General features: G+C 45.9%; 1 protein-coding gene across 1 annotated transcript in view; it reads left to right on the forward strand.

Annotated features, from left to right (window-relative positions):
• LOC124716705 (organic solute transporter alpha-like protein) overlaps nucleotides 1-23,222 on the forward strand; it is a 158,505-nt gene that overhangs the window by 44,920 nt on the left and 90,363 nt on the right. Inside the window, exon 2 of the mRNA XM_047243247.1 lies at nucleotides 11,558-11,709. Coding sequence (XP_047099203.1) covers nucleotides 11,558-11,709 — 152 coding nt within the window. The remainder of the gene's footprint in view (nucleotides 1-11,557; nucleotides 11,710-23,222) is intronic.

Genomic DNA, 23,222 nt, shown 5'->3' on the forward strand with positions numbered 1-23,222 from the left:
TTTAGCTGTTCTCTGTCATATTTTCGTTTCCCGGAATCCTGATCTGAAATTATAGCTCCCAGATATATATATATATATATATATATATATATATATATATATATATATATATATATATATATATATATATACTTGTAACATGTCTGGATAGTACTTTCATGTATGATAATGTCGTGATGTTTGCTTCTTATAGAGAGACATTTTGTTTGAGAAAAATGTATTGTTAGTACGGCCTTATTGTATGTTTCTACCAGACTGAGGAATGTCGAAAATTGTGCATCAAGAGCGGAGCATGGAATTGAAATTAAATTTATTAGACGGAATGATTGTAATGAGAGAATCACTTGATCCCAAAATCACGATATGTAAATAAGTACGGTGAGTACATGTAGACAAAAACAGTGCAACATCAATAACGCCTGGACCTCCTTTTCTTGCAACGCATACAACAACACGGTCCGACATCAGGGTTGCCGTGATGGAGACTGGTCCACAAATCTTGAACAGCCACCTGTAAATCATGTACAGACTGACACGGCGGGCCGCGCGGCATTAGCCGAGCGGTCTCAGGCGCTTCAGTCATGGACTGTGCGGCTGGTCCCGGCGGAGATTCGAGTCCTCCCTCGGTTGTGGGTTTGTCCTTAAGATAATTTAGGTTGAGTAGTGTGTAAGCTTACGGACTTACGACCTTAGCAGTTAAGTCCCATAAGACTTCACACTTTTTTTTTTTTTTTACACGGCGGGATCTGGCGTTTCACCTGGTCCCACACATGATCTACAGGGGACAAGTCCAGGGAGCTAACGGGCCTTGGAGGAGTCGGAACATGACATAGAGAGTCTTAAGGAACATGAGCTGTATACGGACGAGCATTATCTTGCTGGAAAAGTGTCCTTGGTCGAACATATAAGAAAAGTCGAACATAGGGTTGAAGAATGTCATCAACATAATGCTGGCCCATTAGGTTTCCACATACTACAATTACACTACTGGCGATTAAAATTGTTACACCACAAAGATGACGTGGTACAGACGCGAAATTTAACCGACAGGAAGAAGATGGTGTGATATGCAAATGATTAGCTTTTCTGAGCATTCACACAAGGTTGGCGCCGGTGGCGACACCTACAACGTGCTGACATGAGGAAAGTTTCCAACCGATTTCTCATACACAAACAGCAGTTAACAGGCGTTGCCTCGTGAAACGTTGTTGTGATGCCTGGTGTAAGGACGAGAAATGCGTACCATCTCGTTTCCGACTTTGATAAAGGTAGGACTGTAGCCTATAGCGATTGCGGTTTATCGTATCGCGACACTGCTGCTCGCCTTGGTCGATATACAATGACTGTTAGCAGAATATGGAATCGGTGGGTTCGGGAAAGTAATACGGAACGCCGTGCTGGATCCCAACTGCCTCGTATCACTAGCAGTCGAGATGACACGCATCTTATCCGCATGGCTGTAACGGATCGTGCAGCCACGTCTCGATCCCTGAATCAACAGATGGGGACGTTTGCAAGACAACAAACATCTGCACGAACAGTTCGACGACGTTTGCAGCAACATGGACTATCAGCTCGGAGAACATGGCTGCGGTTATCCTTGACGCTGCATCACAGATAGGAGTGCCTGTGCTGGTGTACTCAACGACGATCCTGGGTGCAAGAATGGCAAAACGTCATTTTTTGGAATGAATCCAGGTTCTGTTTAAAGCATCATGATGGTCGCATCCGTGTTTCGCGACATCGCTGTGAAAGCGCATTGGAAGCGTGTATTCGTCATCGCCATACTGGCGTATCACCCGGCGTGATGGTATGGGGTGCCATTAGTTACACGTCTTGATCAACTTTTGTTCGCACTGACGGCACTTTGAACAGTGCACTTTACATTTCAGATGTGTTACGACCCGTGGCTCTACCCATCATTCGATCCCTGCGTAACCCTACATTTCAGCAGGATAATGCACGACCGCATGTTGCAGGTCCTGTACGGGCCTTTCTGGATACAGAAAGTGTTCGACTGCTGCCCTGGCCAGCACATTCTCCAGATCTCTCACCAATTGGAAACGTCTGGTCAATGGTGACCGAGCAACTGGCTCGTCACAGTACGCCAGTCACTACCCTTGATGAACTGTGGTGTCGTGTTTAAGTTGCATGGGCAGCTGTACCTGTACACGCCATCCAAGCTCTGTTTGACTCAATGCCCAGGCCTATCAGGGCCGCTATTACGGCCAGAGGTGGTTGTTCTGGCTACTGATTTCTCAGGATCTACGCACCCAAATTGCTTGAAAATGTAATCACATGTCACTTCTAGTATAATATATTTGTCCAATGAATACCCATTTATCATCTGCATTTCTTCTTGGTGTAGCAATTTTAATGGCCAGTAGTATAGAAGCAATGGCACCCTAGACCATTAGGCAAGATGTCTCGGTGTTAGCTGCAGTAAACGGAAAGGGTGTCTAGATTCCAAATTCGCACCCGCAAGGCATCTAGAAATGGTTTGCGGATCACTCAACATCCGTAGATCTCCTTGTATCGTGGAGCGAGTCACTGCAGCATCCTTGATCGCTACACGATCCATCGATCCTCTCGCCTCGTCACCTTCCTGGTCGCTCCAGACCCGGTACGTCGCAAATTGGTGCCATCTGGTGTCCATTGCTGCCAACATCGTCTGATGAAACTGAACGATAGACCTGGTGAGACACACGACGTGTCGACTGGCCTACATTCTGCACCTACTAACATGCCCCCGAGTCGGGATGTGATCGTCACGTGTGTGACTTGTCGTCCATGTGCCTCTGCCCGATTGCAACGCCACTGCAGTGTCCGTGGGCATGCACACTGGCACCAAGCTTGGGTGATTTGCATATCGGATCTCACTGTACTTATTTGCAAAGTTCCACGTTTTTATGTTACTTCCCTCTGCATGCCCTGTTTTCAGTGTTTCTAATGTCGAACCCAATAGTTGAATGGTTAGCGTGTTGGCATGGCACGCACGGTTTCTCGTGTTGGATTCTCGATTGGGGTGGGAGATTTTCTCCCCTCAGGGACTGTGTGTTGTGCTGTCCAGTCCTCATCATCATTTCATCCCCACTGTCGACGCGCAGGTCGCCAAATGTGGCGTCGCACTCAGTTAGACCTGCACTTGGCGACCGAACTTCCCGCTTGAGAACTCCCGGCCACTGACGCCATACGAACGTTTCCATTTCCATTGTTTCTAATTGTACTTTATTCTTCATATACTCTATATCATAGTCATTGGGAGCCAATATTATTTGATTATTGACAAATGTGAAATGCAGTACATAATCCCCATCTATGTCTATCGTCCATAATAATTCCAATCCCAAAGTAGCAGGTGCTGACAGATGTGAAAATTACCGAACAATCAGTTTAATAAGTCTCAGCTGCAAAATACTAAAGCGAATTCTTTACAGACGAATGGAAAAACTGGTAGAAGCCGACCTCGGGGAAGATCAGTTTGGATTCCGTAGAAATATTGGAACACGTGACACAATACTGACCCTACGACTTATCTTAGAAGAAAGATTAAGGAAAGGCAAACATACGTTTCTAGCATTTGTATAGAGAAAACTTTTGACAATGTTGATTGGAATACTCTCCTTCAAATTCTGAAGGTGGCAGGGGTAAAATACAGGGAGCGAAAGGCTATTTACAATTTGTACAGAAACCAGATGGCAGTTATAATAGTCGAGAGACATGAAAGGGAAGCAGTGGTTGGGGAGGGAGTGAGACAGGGCTGTAGCCTCTGCCCGATGTTATTCAATCAGTATATTGAGCAAGCAGTAAAGGAAACAAAATAAAAATTCGGAGCAGGTATTAAAATCCATGGAGAAGAAATTAAAAATTTGAGGTTCGCCGATGACATTGTAATTCTGTCAGAGACAGCAAAGGACCTGGAAGAGCAGTTGAACGGAAAGGGTAGTGTCTTGAAAGTAGGATATAAGATGAACATCAACAAAAGCAAAACTAGGATAATGGAATGTAGTCGAATTAAGTCGGGTGGTGATGAGGGAATTAGATTAGGAAATGAGACACTTAAAGTAGTAAAGGAGTTTAGGTATTTGGGGAGCAAAATAACTGATGATGGTCGAAGTAGAGAGGATATAAAATGTAGAATGGCAATAGCAAGGAAAGCGTTTCTGAAGAAGAGAAATTTCTTAACATCGAGTATAGACTTAAGTGTCAGGAAGTCGTTTCTGAAAGTATTTGTATGGAGCGTAGCCATGTATGGAAGTGAAACATGGACGATAACTAGTTTGGACAAGAAGAGATTAGATGCTTTCGAAATGTGATGCTACAGAAGAATGCTGAAGATTAGATGGGTAGACCACATAACTAATGATGAAGTATTGAATAGAATTGGGGAGAAGAGGAGGTTGTGGCACAACTTGACTAGAAGAAGGAACCGGTTGGTAGGACATGTTCTGAGGCATCAAGGGATCACCAATTTAGTACTGGAGGGCAGCGTGGAGTGTAAAAATCGCAGAGGGAGACCAAGAAATGAACACACTAAACAGATACAGAAAGATGTAGGGTGCAGTAGGTACTGGGAGATGAAGAAGGTTGCACAGGATAGAGTAGCATGGAGAGCTGCATCAAACCAGTCTCAGGACTGGAGACCACAACAACAATGAACATGTCTAGGCCAATACGGAGTGCAGTGACCAATTTTGGTCCGCGAGAGCAGCGGCACTTGCGTAGAGACGTCAGTGCTAACAGACAAGTGACACTGTGTGAGATAACCGCAGAAATAATAATCACAGAAATAAATGTGGGATTTACGACGAACGTATCGATAGGACAGTGTAACGGAATGTGTCGTTGACGGACTATGAGAGCAGACGAGCGACTCAAGTGCCTGCGTTAACAGCACGGCATCACCTGCAGCGCCTCTCCTGGGCTCGTGACCGTATTGGTTGATCCCAATACTGGCAACCCGTGGCCTGGTCAGGTAAGTCCCGTTTTCAGCTGGTAAGAGCTGATTGTAGGGTTCGAGTGTGGCGTAGACCCCGAAGAAGCCATGGAACCAAGTTTTCAACAATGCACTGTGCAAGCTGGTAGTGGCTTCATAATGGTTTGGGCTGTGTGTACATGAACCGATCAGTGACTGAAAATGTTTATGTTTATGTTCGGCTGCTTGCAGACCATTTGCAGCCATTGGTGGCTTTCATTTTCACAAAACAACGATGATTAGATTAGATTAGTACTTGTTCCATAGATCATGAATACGACACTTCGTAATGATGTGGAATGTGTCAGATTAATAAACGGTGTCTGTACAAGATATTACATTACACAAAATATTACATGACACTTAATATTTTTAATTTTTTTTTTGTGGTCTGTTCTCTTCCATGATGTTCCCCTTTTTTTATATCTATGTGCACCATAGTCTCTCCTTTATGTTATTTTGAATATCTTCTATTTTATGACATTTCTTGGGGAAATTACCCACTTACTATATCCAAAAATTCATCTAATGAGTAGAAGGAGTTGCCATTAAGAAATTCTTTTAATTTCCTTTTAAATGTTATATGGCTATATGTTAGACTTTTGATGTTATTAGGTAAGTGACCAAACACTTTCGTGGCAGCATAATTTACCCCCTTCTGAGCCAAAGTTAGATTTAACCTTGAGTGGTGAAGATCATCCTTTCTCCTAGTGTTGTACCCATGTACACTGCTATTACTTTTGAATTCGTTCGGATTGTTAATAACAAATTTCATAAGTGAATATATATATTGTGAGGCTACAGTGTAGATCTCTAGCTCCTTAAATAAGTGTCTACAGGATGATCTTGGATGAGCTCCAGCAATTATTCTGATTACACGCTTTTGTGCAATGAACGCTCTTTTACTCAATGATGAGTTACCCCAGAATATGATGCCATACGAAAGCAGAGAATGAAAATAGGCATGGTAAGCTAATTTACTCAGATGTATCTCGCCAAAATTTGCAATGACCCTAATAACATAAGTAGCTGAACTCAAACGTTTCAGCAGATCGTCAGTGTCTTTTTTCCAGCTCAACACCTCATCAATGCATACACCTAGAAATTTTGAATTTTCTACCTTAGCTACCGATCTCTGATTGAAGTCTATATTTATTGATGGTGTCATTCCATTTACTGTGTGGAACTGTATATAATGTGTTTTGTCAAAGTTTAATTTTTGTGGGTGTTTATGGAAGTTTAATTTTTAATTTTTATGGATGATAATGCGCCATGCCAGCTGGCCGCAGTTGTTCGCGATTGGTTTGAAGGATATTCTGGATAATTAGATGAAGATTTGGCCACCCTGATCTCCCGAAATGTAATGGAGAGGTTAGTTCGTGCACAAAATCCTGCACTGGCAGCTCTCGCAATTATAGACGGCTGTAGATGCAGCGTGGCTGAACATTTCTGCAGGAGACTTCCAACAATTCGTCCAGCCCACGCCACGTTGAGTTGCTGCACTGAGCCGGCGAAGAGGAGGCCCGACACCACATTAAGAGGTGTCCCACGACTTGTGTCACCTTAGCGCACAGCGCCCTTGTCTGACGCTTTTGGTTGGTCGCACTACTCGGAAGATTGCTTTTGCTCCTTTAATTATTGTCTCTAATTGCTCGTAAATATTTTTAACTGCAGCAACATATGTCCTGTTTCTTGTTCTCTCATCAAGATATTATCAAAATTTTTTATTGCTACGGTGCCTTATGCTTTTTGCAGATCTATGAAAATCATATGCGTTTCTCTTCACCTAGCTGAACTTTGATCACTTATCCTTTTTATTGCGAATATGTTATGAGGGGCATGAAAGGGAAGCAGTGGTTGGGAAGGAAGTGAGACAGAGTTGTAGCCTCTTCCCGATGTTACTCAATCTGCATATTGAGCAAGCAGTAAAGGAAACAAAAGAAAAATTCGAAGTAGGTATTAAAATCCATCGAGAAGAAATAAATACTTTGAGGTTCGCCGATGACATTGAAATTCTGTCAGAGACATCAAAGGACTTGGAAGAACAGTTGAACGGAATGGACAGTGTCTTCAAAGGAGGGTATAAGATGAACATCAACAAAAGGAAAACGAGTATGTAGTCGAATTAAGTCGGGTGGTGATGAGGGAACTAGGTTAGGAAATGAGACACTTAAAGTAGTAAAGGAGTTTAGCTATTTGGGAAGCAAAATAATTGATCTGGGTCGAAGTAGAGACGATATAAAATGTAGACTCCCAATGTCAAGGAAAGCGTTTCTGAAGAAGAGAAATATCTTAACATCGAGTATAGATTTAAGTGTCAGGAAGTCGTTTCTGAAGGTATTTGTATGGAGTGTAGCCATGTATGGAAGTGAAACATAGACGATAACAAGTTTGGACAAGAAGAGAATAGAAGCTTTCGAAATGTGGTGCTACAGAAGAATGCTGAAGATTTGATGGGTGGATCACGTAACTAATTAGGAGGTATTGAATAGAATAGGGGAGAAGAGGAGTTTGTGGCACAACTTGACAAGAAGAAGGGACCGGTTGGTAGGGCATGTTCTGAGGCATCAACGGATCACAAATTTAGCATTGGAGGGCAGCGTGGAGGGTAAAAATTGTAGAGGGAGGCCAAGAGATGAATACACTAAGCAGATTCAGAAGGATGTAGGTTGCAGTAAGTACTGGGAGATGAAGAAGCTTGCACGGGATAGAGTAGCATGGAGAGCTGCATCAAATCAGTATCTGGACTGAAGGCCACAACAACAACACGTTATCTACACTGGATTTCCTTTTAATATTACGATTACATTCACCAGACGTTCCTTTATAATTCCACCACACAGCTTCTCCACTAATGCGGTAATTCTAATGCACCTGTAGCACTGTTATCATTTAAAACCGCAACTCCAGAAAGAACAGAAAAATTGTGTGCAGGCGCTTAGCAACAGGAATACATTATTAAATTTGTGTGTGATCTATGGCTCTCCAGATGCGAAAAGCAGTTCAGTGCAGTCCCAACTGGCAGCAATAATAGCTCCAACTGGGTCGATGACTGATTCGAACAGAGCTTGGATGACAGATACGGCACGTTATTCCCTTCTGCTTCAATTCTGTGGCGAAGTTCACCGATCGCAGTCACTGGCGAACGGTTGACATGACAGTCTCTGCCTGGAAACCGTGACCATTTCGCTGAGATATGTAGAGACTGTGCTGGCGAGGGAAATAGTCGGAAATCCTCTGTATCGAGCTACGTCAGGGCAGAACAGACAATACGCGATCTTGTATCATCTTGTTGAAAGGTAACATCCTGGAGACTCTGTTGATAGAGCCCAGACACTGGCTGTAATACGACAGAAATGTAATGGCTGCTGTCTGAATTACCAACTGCGCAAGCCAGAGGTGATCGTCTTTAGTACTCAGTGACACTCCATACCCTACCCCACCAGAAGACGTCGATTTTTTTTTCTTTATTGTACTTCAGTGCCCTATCTGGGGCGAGCTGGCAGCAGTATATACGCTGCTCTTCAGCCAAAAGACATTAATCATACAATAGAAGACATTCAAAATAACATAGAGACTATGGTGTACATAGATATAAAAAAGGGGAACATCGTGGAAGACAACAAAGGGGGGGCCACTGTATAAAGGAGATAAAAACCATAAAAAATGAGCGCACACAAAACAAAACCACACATTGGATCATAAAAGTATCGACCGACGACCTAGCACATAACAATCGCTGACAATAACACTAAGTACAAGTCGAGCACACAATTAAGATCACAGCTCTTGACGACAAGGGAGAACAGCACCAAACACAAGACTGACGTAGTACACTGAAGACGATGAGGAGAGAGGATCTGCCAAGGGGAATACAGACAAGGGAGGAGAGAAGAAGGAGGAGGGGAGGAGGGGAAGAAGGGAGGGAGGGGACGAGATAGGGGAGAGACAGGCGCTGGGCGCGCTGTAGAGGGCCCGGGAGGAAAGGACGTGGGAGGGAAGCAGTCGAGGAGTGGGTGCAGAAACTCAGGGAGGGAAGGAGAAAAATCCACTCTGGGAGGACGACGGTTCAATCCCGTCTCCGGCCATCCTGATTTAGGTTTTCCGTGATTTCCCTAAATCGCTTCAGGCAAGTGCCAGGATGGTTCCTTTGAAAGGGCACGGCCGATTTCCTTCCCCATCCTTCCCTCACCCGAGCTTGCGCTCCGTCTCTAATGACCTCGTTGTCGACGGGACGTTAAACACTAATATCCTCCTCCTCCTCCACTCTGGGAGAAGGAGGGGAGAGGAAAAAGGGGGCCCTGGGGAGGGGGAGAAAAAGGACAGGTTACAGTTGGAAAGAAGGGTAGATGTCACGGCGAATTTCAACATCCAGAAGGTGCTGGAAATTGCCTTGATGAAGGAAGTAAGGGGTGTGGAGGTGGAGAGAGGGAGAGATGCAGCGATAGAGACGCGGCAACGGACAGGGGATGGAGAGGAAGGAGGAAACGAGGGGGTGGAGGGGATCAAGCCTGCAGACAGTGTAAAGGATGCAGAGACATTGGAGGAAAATGAGGAGGTGGGGGAAGGGGATGAAGTCATACAGGAGCCGTGTGGGGGAAGGAAGTTGGAGCACATGGCGTTCAAGTATTTGGAGGGCCTTGTAAAAGCGGGTGGGTGCGGAGATCCAGGCAACTCTGGCATAAAAGTGGATAGGACGGATGAGAGATTCATAGGTGCGGAGGATGGTGGAAAGATGCAATCCTCATGTCTGGCCAGACAGGAGTATCAGGAGGTGGAGGTGAGAATGGGCTTTCTGCTGGATGGTCAGGAGGTGAGGGGTACAGGTGAGCTGATGGTAAAGGGTGAGGCCAAGGTATCTCAGGGTGGGGATGAGCTGGATGGAGCGACCATAAATGCTGAGGGAGAAATCATGGAGATGGAAGGAGCGGGTGGTGTGGCCTATGATAATTGCCTGGGTTTTGGAGACAAAGGAACCACTGGATACACCAAGTGGCGAACTGGTCAAGGTGGGTTTGGAGGGTGTGTTGGGACCATTGAAGGGCGGGATAGAGAGCCAGGAAGGCGGTGTCATCAGTATATTGGAGAAGGTGGATTGGTGGGGATGGCTTGGGCATATTGGCAGTGTACAGGAGATAGAGGAGAGGGGAGAGGACGGAGCCCTGGGGGACGCCAGCAGTGCGATAAAAGATGCGGGAGTTGGTGTTGTGGAGGGTGATGTAGGAAGGATGGCGGGAGAGGAAGGAAGCGACTGACAAAATTGATAAGCAGAGCAGAGTTTAAAGAGGAGACCAGGATTCCATACGCAGTCATCAGCATTTTGGAGGTCGAGGGAAACAAAAATGGCGGAACGATGGGAGGTAAGCAGGAGGGAGAGAAGGTGGACGAGGATAAGGAGTTGGTCTTTAGTGAAGAACGAGGGTCTGAAGCCACACTGGGTAAGGGGGAGGAGGTGGTGGTGATTAAGGTGCTGATGGATACAATGGGAGAGGATGGATTCGAAGACCTTACTGGCGGCGAGGTTCAAAATGGTTCAAATGGCTCTGAGCACTATGGGACTTAACATCTATGGTCATCAGTCCCCTAGAACTTAGAACTACTTAAACCTAACTAACCTAAGGACATCACACAACACCCAGCCATCACGAGGCAGAGAAAATCCCTAACCCCGCCGGGAATCGAACCCGGGAACCCGGGCGTGGGGGCGGTGAGGCATATGGAACGATAGGAAGAGGCGATGGATGGAGATTTGATGGGTTTGAGGAATTAGAGGATGCGGAAAGTCTTCCACAGGTCGGGGTAGAAGCCCTTAGAGAGGATGATGTTATAGAGACAGTCAGTAAGGAGAAGGGGCTTTCTCTATGGTGGCGGTAGGTGACACAGTCATGACCAGGGTCATGTCCGCCCCGGTAGCTGAGTGGTCAGCGTGACAGACTGTCAATCCTAAGGGCCCGGGTTCGATTCCCAGCTGGGTCGGAGATTTTCTCCGCTCAGGGACTGGGTGATGTGTTGTCCTAATCGTCATCATTTCATCTCCATCGACGTGCAGGTCGCCAAAGTGGCGTCAAATCGAAAGACCTGCACCAGGCGAACGGTCTACCCGATGGGAGGCCCTAGCCACACGACATTTCCATATACCAGGGTCATGTTGTTTATGGACTGGCGGATTAATGTCGTGTGCTGTGATTGGAGTCAGAGGGGGGCAACTGCTCCAGGTACTGGAGACTAGGATCAAGTGGAGCGGCTGAGGTATCAGCGCGTTCCATGACAGTGGAGAAAAGAGAATAATCAACGGAGAAGACCTCGGTGGGAAGTAATTGGCTTTACTGAGGTTGTAGCGAAGGGGGCGGTCGTTATGGAGAAGGGGGTAAAGATATCGAGCAGCTGCATCGATGAAATATCGTGGGACTTACACAATTCGATCCGGCGGCAAAATCGAGACGTGTATTTGCAGCAGATCCGTCTGGAATGTCACATTATCGTAGTTGTCGATGATGTGTTTTCAGTAGTCGGTGCCTTACCACCGACCCACTAGCTGTCTGCCCACATATCGACCACGGACCCCGTTTCCTCTGTTCACAGAGCCCCACGCGGCCATCATATCCGCCATCGTGATCTGCACGCTGGCCGTGACTGCGGTGTACGCCATCTACGGCAACACGATGCACTACGTGAGGCGACACGTCCCGCGTGTCCTCAGGGGGTACACTGCCTTCGTCATCTCCTTATACCCGGTGAGTACGCCGCAAATTTGCTTTGGTCGCCTACTTACTCTGTCTCCGTTCCCACTGCCTGGTTAAAAAAAAAAGGGGAAACGAAATGAAACTGCACGCGCTTACATGGTATAAAATTTCTAGTTGTTGCAGTGAATCGCAGCTTGCTCTATACGTAGAAAAATTTTAGTTAGTTAATGCGGATGATTAAGAAAAACTGTTCCGTAGTGCTCGAATACAGAACCAGTTACGTGCTGCTCGACACAGTCACTTCTGTTAAATACACTGGTGAGCCAAAACATTATGACCATCTGCCTAGTAGCTTGTTTGTCCGACTCTGGAACGAGATACTCACTTATTACACGTCTCAGGGACCCTAAAGTTTATGGGAAGGGTTTGTGGAGGTATGTGGCTTGGTTCAAATGGCTCTGAGCACTATGGGACAACATCTATGGTCATCAGTCCCCTAGAACTTAGAGCTACTTAAACCTAACTAACCTAAGGACATCACACACATCCATGCCCGAGGCAGGATTCGAACCTGCGACCGTAGCGGTCACGCGATTCCAGACTGAAGCGGCTAGAACAGCACGGCCACACCGGTCGGCGGAGGTATGTGGCATTACATATCTACGCACAGGTCATGTAATTCAGGTAAATACGAGCCGGCCGCTGATTTGCGTACGCGGCGATGGCGCCCGATAGCCACCCAGACGGGCTGGGTTGGGTTGTTTGGGGGAAGAGACCAAACAGCGATGTCATCGGTGTCACCGGATTAGGGAAGGACGGGGAAGGAAATCGGCCGTGCCCTTTCAAAGGAACCATCCCAGCATTTGCCTGGAGCGATTTAGGGAAATCACGGAAAACCTAAATCGAGATGGCCGGACGTGGGACTGAACCATCGTCCTCCAGAATGTCAGTCCAGTGTGCTAACCACTGCGCCAACTCGCTTGGTCACCCAGAGGGCTTCATCAGGATCGACATCAGGTGAATTCGGTTGCCGAGATATCAACGTGAGATCACTGAAATGCTCCTCAACCCATTTGAGCACGGTTCTGGTTCCGAGATGCTTAGGAAGGGATAAAACTGGTGCGCAGCTGTCAGGGTGTCTTCGTTTACTGCCACAGGTCGCATGCAAGAGCAGCATAATGTACTGCTCCCACCACTCTGCGTTCTTGGCGCGCTGAACGTTTCGAGCCGCCGTTCACCTCGATGACGGCGTTTGTGGAGACGATCATCGACCTGCCGTAGGAAAAATGTGATTAGTACGCAGAGCTGACAAGTTCCCATTGGTCGACGGTCGAATACCGATGGTCCCGTTCCCACTGCGATGGTAATTGACGATTTTGTTGGTTCAGCAACGTACACTAGCAAACATCTGAGTTCATCTACATATACATCTACATTTATACTCCACAAGCCACCCAACGGTGTGTGGCGGAGGGCACTTTACCTCCCTTTTCTGTTCCAGTCGCGTATGGTTCGCGGGAAGAACGACTGTCGGAAAGCCTCCGTGCGCGCTCGAATCTCTCTAATTTTACATTCGTGATCTCCTCGGGAGGTATAAGTAGGGGGAAGCAATATACTCGATACCTCAGCCAGAAACGCACCCTCTCGAAACCTGGACAGCAAGCTACACCGCGATGCAGAGCGCCTCTCTTGCAGAGTCTGCCACTTGAGTTTGCTAAACATCTCCGTAACGCTATCACGCTTACCAAATAACCCTGTGACGAAACGCGCCGCTCTTCTTTGGATCTTCTCTATCTCCTCCGTCAACCCGATCTGGTACGGATCCCACACTGAGGAGCAATACTCAAGTATAGGTCGAACGAGTATTTTGTAAGCCACCTCCTTTGTTGATGGACTACATTTTCTAAGGACTCTCCCAATGAATCTCAATCTGGTACCCTCCTTACCAATAATTAATTTTATATGATCATTCCACTTCAAATCGTTCCGCACGCATACTCCCAGATATTTTACAGAAGTAACTGCTACCAGTGTTTGTTCCGCTATCATATGATCATACAATAAAGGATCCTTGTTTCTATGTATTCGCAATACGTTACATTTGTCTATGTTAAGGGTCAGTAGCCACTCCCTGCACCAAGTGCCTATCTGCTGCAAATCTTCCTGCATTTCGCTACAATTTTCTAATGCTGCAACTTCTCTGTATATTACAGCATCATCCGCGAAAAGCCGCATGGAACTTCCGACACTATCTACTAGGTCATTTATATATATTGTGAAAAGCAATGGTCCCATAACACTCCCCTGTGCCACGCCAGAGGTTACTTTAACGTCTGTAGATGTCTCTCCATTGATAACAACATGCTGTGTTCTGTTTGCTAAAAACTCTTCAATCCAGCCACACAGCTGGTCTGATATTCCGTAGGCTCTTACTTTGTTTATCAGGCGACAGTGCGGAACTGTATCGAACGCCTTCCGGAAGTCAAGGAAAATGGCATCTACCTGGGAGCCTGTATCTAATATTTTCTGGGTCTCATGAACAAATAAAGCGAGTTGGGTCTCACACGATCGCTGTTTCCGGAATCCATGTTCATTCCTAGAGATTAGATTCTGGGTTTCCAGAAACGACATGATACGCGAGCAAAAAACTTGTTCTAAAATTCTACAACAGATCGACGTCAGGAATATTGGTCTATAGTTCTGCGCATCTGCTCGACAACCCTTCTTGAAGACTGGGACTACCTGTGCTCTTTTCCAATCATTTGGAACCTTCCGTTCCTCTAGAGACCTGCGGTACACGGCTGTTAGAAGGGGGGAAAGTTCTTTCACGTACTCTGTGTAGAATCGAACGCCGAATTTAGTTCCGGAGCACTCAGATGTCGGTTTCTCTGACTCAAAATGGTACCTGGCGAGCGTGTGTGGCCTGTGCGGTGTAACTCCTCAACACCACCTGTCAATTTTAACCTATTTCACATCGGCACCGCATCACTAAGACTCCAGTGCACACGTTGAGCGACTTCCCTGGCTGACAAGCCTTCTGCGTGTAATGAGACCGAACGCGGTGATGCAGCGGTCAGCACACTGGGATTCGCATTCGGGAGTACGACGGTTCCAACCAGCGTCCAGCCATCCTGATTTATGTTCTTCATGATTTCCCTAAATCGCTTCAGGCAGATGCTGGGATGGTTCCTTCTCTAATCCCATTGGACCGATATGACCTCGCTGTTTCGTCCCCTTCCCCAGATCAACCAGAGAAACTTTCGAAATAAAGTGTCTAGTGGAGAAGAGCATATACAGGGTGTTACAAGAAGGTACGGCCAAACTTTCAGGAAACATTCCTCGCACACAAATAAAGGAAAGATATTACGTGGACATGTGTCCGGAAACGCTTAATTTCCGTGTTAGAGCTCATTTTAGTTTCGTCAATATATACTGTACTTCCTCGATTCACCGCCAGTTGGCCCAATTGAAGGAAGGTAATGTTGACGTCGGAGCTTGTGTTGACATGCGACTCATTGCTCTACAGTACTAGCATCAAGCACATCCGTACGTAGCATCAACAGGTTAGTGTTCATCACGAACGTGGTTTTGCAGTCAGTGCAATGTTTACAAATGCGGAGTTTCCACATGCACATTTGATGTATGGATTAGCACGGGGCAATAGCCGTGGCGCGGTACGTTTGTATCGAGACAGATTTCCAGAACGAAGGTGTCCCGACAGGAAGACGTTCGAAGCAATTGATCGGCGTCTTAGGGAGCACGGAACATTCCAGCCTATGACTCGCGACTGGGCAAGACCTAGAACGACGAGGACACCTGCAATGGACGAGGCAATTCTTCGTGCAGTTGACGATATCCCTAATGTCAGCGTCAGAGAAGTTGCTGCTGTACAAGGTAACGTTGACCACGTCACTGTATGGAGAGTGCTACGGGAGAACCAGTTGTTTCCGTACCATGTACAGCGTGTGCAGGAACTATCAGCAGCTGATTGGCCTCCACGGGTACACTTCTGCGAATGGTTCATCCAACAATGTGTCAATCCTCATTTCAGTGCAAATGTTCTCTTTACGGATGAGGCTTCATTCCAACGTGATCAAATTGTAGATTTTTCACAATCGACATGTGTGTGCCGACGAGAATCCGCACGCAATTGTGCAATCACGTCATCAACACAGATTTTCTGTGAACGTTTGGGCAGGCATTGTTGGTGATGTCTTGATTGAGTCCCATGTTCTTCCACATACGCTCAATGGAGCACGTTATCATGATTTCATACGGGATACTCTACCTGTGCTGCTAGAACATGTGCCTTTACAAGTACGACACAACATGTGGTTCATGCACGATGGAGCTCCTGTACGTTTCAGTCGAAGTGTTCGTACGCTTCGGCGACCGATGGATTGGTAGAGGCGGACCAATTCCGTGGCCTCCACGCTCTCCTGACCTCAACCCTCTTGACTTTCATTTATGGGGGCATTTGAAAGCTCTTGTCTACGCAACCCCGGTACCAAATGTAGAGACTCTTCGTGCTCCTATTGTGGACGGCTGTGATACAATACGCCATTCTCCAGGGCTGCATCAGCGCATCAGGGATTCCATGCGACGGAGGGTGGATGCATGTTGAAGAGAAGTAATAAAATGAGCTCTAACATGGAAAGTAAGCGTTTCCGGACACATGTCCACATAACATATTTTCTTTCTTTGTGTGTGTGAGGAATGATTCCTGAAAGTTTGTCCGTACCTTTTTGTAACACCCTGTATAACTTACTATGAAAATGACAGCACTCTTTCTCTCAATATAAAGATGTTCATGTAATGTGTAACATACTTCATTATTAGTGCAGTTCACTCCACAATTGATCACTCACTTTGTGTTCTGCCTTACGGCATGAGCGTCTAGGGAAGTGATTCCAGTGGTGGTTTCCCGTTGCCTTCCACTGATGATGATGAAATGATAATGAGGACAACACAACACCCAGTCCCTGAGCGGAGAAAATCTCCGACCCAACCGGGAATCGAACCCTTGGTGTGACACACCGCCGCGCTGACCACTCAGCTATCGGGGCGGACGCACAACTGATGATGCTCACCAAATAAAAGCAGCTTATCAAGAAGTGTCAGTAATTTTAATAATTTAGTAACACAGTCGCTAGCATGCAAGGACGAGTTGTACTGTTTTAACTTGTTGGCTCTTGTAGCAGAAAATATAATCGGGAGGCACTCGTATGTTACGGCAGTGTGACAATTTACCGCTAGTAATGAACCAAATTCACATGCCACGTCTTTTTTTTTTCTAAGCAAAGCTCTTTGCGTAATAATTTCCGAAAAATAGTCTTATCAAAGTACAATGAAACCTCACTATTTCAAGGCTTTTAGGAGATGTTGGAAACTCATGTTTGCAAATAGCCGTATTACTCCAAAATTCATTACGCAACAGGTTTCAGTCGTTAACAGGCCATCTTCTGGTGTACTTTGAAATCTAAATCAACTGTGATACAACTCATTATCTTCATAAATCATTATGGCACAAGTGATCCTTTCCATTAGAGTCAAACACAAAAGCAGTTATAGCGTCTAGTAATTTCGTGGTGAGGCGCTAGACAAAACTAGACTTCACTAATTCGCGCTAATTATGGTGAGTCTCCGTCTGAATTATTGACAGAATTACGAAAATGTTTTCTAAAACAGGAAGGTATAATTACGATTATAACATTCATTGCATGCAGTGGTTAAATAAAACTAGATAAACTCTAATCTTATATGAAATAGTGTACAGTATATTTAATTTAAAAGAAACTGTTATAATGATATCAGAATAATTCAGAATAGCGTTAGCCAAACTGAAGCTACAATACATATTCAAAAGTTACTGTCAACTAGTTTGATATAGGTACTATTACACATATACATAACTTATGTTTTCAAAAATGAAACTATGCCCTGTACTGGAAATCCATACGCTACATTTACTGTAGAATGGTACATAATTTACCAGTACGTACTTCGCTAGTTATTTGTCGCTTTCATCTGCATCTACAGTTGCATTATTTATTAATTTATTCATTAATTCACCTGTAGAGAATTTCGGTTGTATAGATGTAGTCAGGATGTTCACTAGTTCAATTACGCTTATACACAGAAAATATAATATAGCCAAAACGTAATTCAATCACACTTACATGAATAACCATCACCAACATACGCTTAACGTACGCTCATGAGGTAAACATATGAAATATAATCATTTGATGTCGACCCGAATCTACACAAGTTTCTCCACATTTTTATAATGGACAGATTTAGTATGTTTCATTCCTCGGTACATTATTCCATTTCGTTTTTCGTACCTCAATCGGTGAAAACGGAACCTTTATAGGATCCTTTTTTCAGGAACGAGAAGACGTATCATGTTGAAATTTATGTCGCATACTAAGATCTACGACCCTTATGCAGTATAATAAACATTAGCTTCTAAGTCAATGAAGTCAAATGACACGGCCGTTTGTGCCATATATTCTGATACTCGCAAACTGGGACATTAAAAACTGTAGAGTACCTGCCGTTGATCTAAAATCATTACATTTTGCAACAAGCAAGCTTTCACGATACAAGAAAGGAAAAAAAATTGTTAGTCTGTGATTATATCAGAGGAAAAGGTATTTCTTTTTCATTTGTTATCCGACTTCTGTCTTGAATTTAAAACATTTTCGATGGTCGTAGAATCCACGAGACCTATACCTCGCCTGTATGTATGTCGATAACAGGTAAAAATTGTCTAGATTCTCGATTCTCGGACTGCATGAACTGTCTATACACATAATTAGGTTTGTACGGCCCACACAGAGTACAAGCCCTACTCCCAGCTGGCCAATTTTTAAATATATACATATTACTATAGCAGGATCCAACTTGAAGAACCATTTTTCAGGAGCCACCGCTGATCATTAATTCGTCCTTTTTTCCTTATCTGGACAATCATCTAATTAAATCCATATTGATACTACCGAAGCCACAGACCTTTTTCTTGTTTCTGTTCTTATATAAAACTTTCTTGGATTCGTCTGCCTTCATCCTCGCCTGCGCCGTAAACGTTGCCGTAACGGGTAACTTCTTGTTCCATGACGCAAGAGCTTATTCCTCGAAACAGCGATATCACCCGAACTACTTCTGATGTAATTCGATAAATGAATGAATGGTCTCTGATAGTCACAAGTTTAGGTATATGAGAACGCAAAGATAAAAGTTTCTCAAACACAGCCGACACTTGCTCGCTAATTCAAATAAAAGATGGGAGTGACAGTTCGAAGTTACTGTTCAGTGTTACAGATTACCCGATTCCGAAAATAATTTAGATGCTTTAATTACATTCTCTGTAGGTGCTCTGCAGGAATAATGCTACATTATGCAAACAACCATCTTGTGAAACTGAACTAGCTCTGTTTGTCCACAACAGCCACGAACAAGTTAACTACCGGGCTGCACGTTTTAAGTATGTGTTACGTAGAGGTGCTATTCAATGAATCTCTGCCTAACTGAAAATATACTGAAGAGCCTAATAAACAGGTATAGGCACACGTATTTAAAAAGGGATATGTACACAGCCAGAATACGGCGCTGCATTCGGCATATGTAAATAGCCAGGTTACGGTGCTGTGGTCGGCACGCCTATACAGGATGTTACAAAAAGGTACGGCCAAACTTTCAGGAAACATTCCTCACACATAAAGAAAGAAAATATGTTATGTGGACATGTGTCCGGAAACGCTTACTTTCCATGTTAAAGCTCATTTTATTACTTCTCTTCAAATCATATTAATCATGGAAAGTAAACACACAGCAACAGAAAGTACCAGCGTGCTTCAAACACTTTGTTACAGGCAATGTTCAAAATGTCCTCCGTTAGCGAGGATACATGCATCCACCCTCCGTCGCATGGAATTCCTGATGCGCTGATGCAGCCCTGGAGAATGGCGTATTGTATCACAGCCGTCTACAATACGAGCACGAAGAGTCTCTACATTTGGTACCGGGGTTGCGTAGACAAGAGCTTTCAAATGCCCCCATAAATGAAAGTCAAGAGGGTTGAGGTCAGGAGAGCGTGGAGGCCATGGAATTGGTCCGTCTCCACCAATCCATCGGTCACCGAATCTGTTGTTGAGAAGCGTACTAACACTTCGACTGAAATGTACAGGAGCTCCATCGTGCATGAACCACATGTTGTGTCGTACTTGTAAAGGCACATGTTCTAGCAGCACAGGTAGAGTATCCCGTATGAAATCATGATAACGTGCTCCATTGAGCGTATGTGGAAGAACATGGGACTCAATCAAGACATCACCAACAATGCCTGCCCAAACGTTCACAGAAAATCTGTGTTGATGACGTGATTGCACAATTGCGTGCGGATTCTCGTCGGCACACACATGTCGATTGTGAAAAATCTACAATTTGATCACGTTGGAATGAAGCCTCATCCGTAAAGAGAACATTTGCACTGAAATGAGGATTGACACATTGTTGGATGAACCATTCGCAGAAGTGTACCCGTGGAGGCCAATCAGCTGCTGATAGTTCCTGCACACGCTGTACATGGTACGGAAACAACTGGTTCTCCCGTAGCACTCTCCATACAGTGACGTGGTCAACGTTACCTTGTACAGCAGCAACTTCTCTGACGCTGACATTAGGGATATCGTCAACTGCACGAAGAATTGCCTCGTCCATTGCAGGTGTCCTCGTCGTTCTAGGTCTTGCCCAGTCGCGAGTCATAGGCTGGAATGTTCCGTGCTCCCTAAGACGCCGATCAATTGCTTCGAACGTCTTCCTGTCGGGACACCTTCGTTCTGGAAATCTGTCTCGATACAAACGTACCGCGCCACGGCTATTGCCCCGTGCTAATCCATACATCAAATGTGCATGTGGAAACTCCGCATTTGTAAACATTGCACTGACTGCAAAACCACGTTCGTGATGAACACTAACCTGTTGATGCTACGTACTGATGTGCTTGATGCTAGTACTGTAGAGCAATGAGTCACATGCAAGCACCGAAGTCAACATTACCTTCCTTCAATTGGGCCAACTGGCGGTGAATCGAGGAAGTACAGTACATACGGACGAAACTAAAATTAGCTCTAACATGGAAATTACGCATTTCCGGACACATGTCCACATAACATCTTTTCTTTATTTGTGTGTGAGGAATGTTTCCTGAAAGTTTGGCCGTACCTTTTTGTGGCTGGGTCAGTTGGTAGATCGATTACTGCTGCTACAATGGCAGGTTATCAAGATTTAAGTGAGTTTGAACGTAGTGCAATAGTCGGCGCACGGGCGATGGGACACAGCATCTCCGAGGAAGCGACGAAGTGGGGATTTTCCCCTACGACTATTTCACTAGTGTACAATAAATATCAGGAATCAGATAAAACATCAAATCACCAACGTCGCTGTGGCCGGATAAAGATCCTGCAAGAACGGACCAACGACCACTGAAGAGAATCGTTCAACGTGACAAAAGTGCAACCCTTCTGAAAATTGCTGCAGATTTCAGTGCTGGGAACATCATCAATATGGGCTTTCGGAGCCGAAGGTCCATTCGTGTGCCCTTGACGACTGCACGATACAAAGCTTTACGCCTCGCCTGGGCGCGTCCACACTGACTCTGGATTGTTGATGACTGGAAACATGTTACCTGCGAGGATGAGTCTCGTTTCAAATTGTATTGAGCGGATGGACGTGTACGGTATGGAGGCAACCACGTGAATCACGGGACCCTGCATGTCAGTAGGGGCTGTTCAAGCTGTTCATTTTTGGAACACAACCTACGACCAGCTTAGAAGTGATGACACTTTCTGCGGGACCTGACCATCATTTTGCAGGACAATGCTCAACCACGTACAGTGCAAGCAGTTACTGATTTGTTTGACTGATGGGGCTGCTAAGTGCTATACCTTCTACAGCACTCCCATGACTTAATCCTTGGTGATTTCAACTCGATTTCTAAACTGAAGGAAACACTTCACGGCATTCGCTTCAGTACTGCTACAAATTCGTCGGGCAATAGATCACACAGCTCGAACTGTCAACACTACTGGCACTGCTAAGAGTATCCTACGACTTCCACATCGCTGGCGACGGGTTATACACAGTGCTGGTGACTACTTTGAAGGTCAACAAAACTTTGAAACACGTATCTATCTTGTACGAGCTGTAAATAAATAGTTTCGTTATTAAAATTCCAACCCTCGTATATATACACTCCTGGAAATGGAAAAAAGAACACATTGACACCGGTGTGTCAGACCCACCATACTTGCTCCGGACACTGCGAGAGGGCTGTACAAGCAATGATCACACGCACGGCACAGCGGACACACCAGGAACCGCGGTGTTGGCCGTCGAATGGCGCTAGCTGCGCAGCATTTGTGCACCGCCGCCGTCAGTGTCAGCCAGTTTTCCGTGGCATACGGAGCTCCATCGCAGTCTTTAACACTGGTAGCATGCCGCGACAGCGTGGACGTGAACCGTATGTGCAGTTGACGGACTTTGAGCGAGGGCGTATTGTGGGCATGCGGGAGGCCGGGTGGACGTACCGCCGAATTGCTCAACACGTGGGGCGTGAGGTCTCCACAGTACATCGATGTTGTCGCCAGTGGTCGGCGGAAGGTGCACGTGCCCGTCGACCTGGGACCGGACCGCAGCGACGCACGGATGCACGCCAAGACCGTAGGATCCTACGCAGTGCCGTAGGGGACCGCATCGCCACTTTCCAGCAAATTAGGGACACTGTTGCTCCTGGGGTATCGGCGAGGACCATTCGCAACCGTCTCCATGAAGCTGGGCTACGGTCCCGCACACCGTTAGGCCGTCTTCCGCTCACGCCCCAACATCGTGCAGCCCGCCTCCAGTGGTGTCGCGACAGGCGTGAATGGAGGGACGAATGGAGACGTGTCGTCTTCAGCGATGAGAGTCGCTTCTGCATTGGTGCCAATGATGGTCGTATGCGTGTTTGGCGCCGTGCAGGTGAGTGCCACAATCAGGGCTGCATACGACCGAGGCACACAGGGCCAACACCCGGCATCATGGTGTGGGGAGCGATCTCCTACACTGGCCGTACACCACTGGTGATCGTCGAGGGGACACTGAATAGTGCACGGTACATCCAAACCGTCATCGAACCCATCGTTCTACCATTCCTAGACCGGCAAGGGAACTTGCTGTTCCAACATGACAATGCACGTCTGCATGTATCCCGTGCCACCCAACGTGCTCTAGAAGGTGTAAGTCAACTACCCTGGCCAGCAAAATCTCCAGATCTGTCCCCCATTGAGCATGTTTGGGACTGGATGAAGCGTCGTCTCACGCGGTCTGCACGTCCAGCACGAGCGCTGGTCCAACTGAGGCGCCAGGTGGAAATGGCATGGCAAGCCGTTCCACAGGACTACATCCAGCATCTCTACGATCGTCTCCATGGGAGAATAGCAGCCTGCATTGCTGCTAAAGGTGGATATACACTGTACTAGTGCCGACATTGTGCATGCTCTGTTGCCTGTGTCTATGTGCCT

This window comes from Schistocerca piceifrons, chromosome 9 (genome assembly GCF_021461385.2).
Source record: "Schistocerca piceifrons isolate TAMUIC-IGC-003096 chromosome 9, iqSchPice1.1, whole genome shotgun sequence".
In the NCBI taxonomy this organism is placed as follows: Eukaryota; Metazoa; Arthropoda; class Insecta; order Orthoptera; family Acrididae; genus Schistocerca; species Schistocerca piceifrons.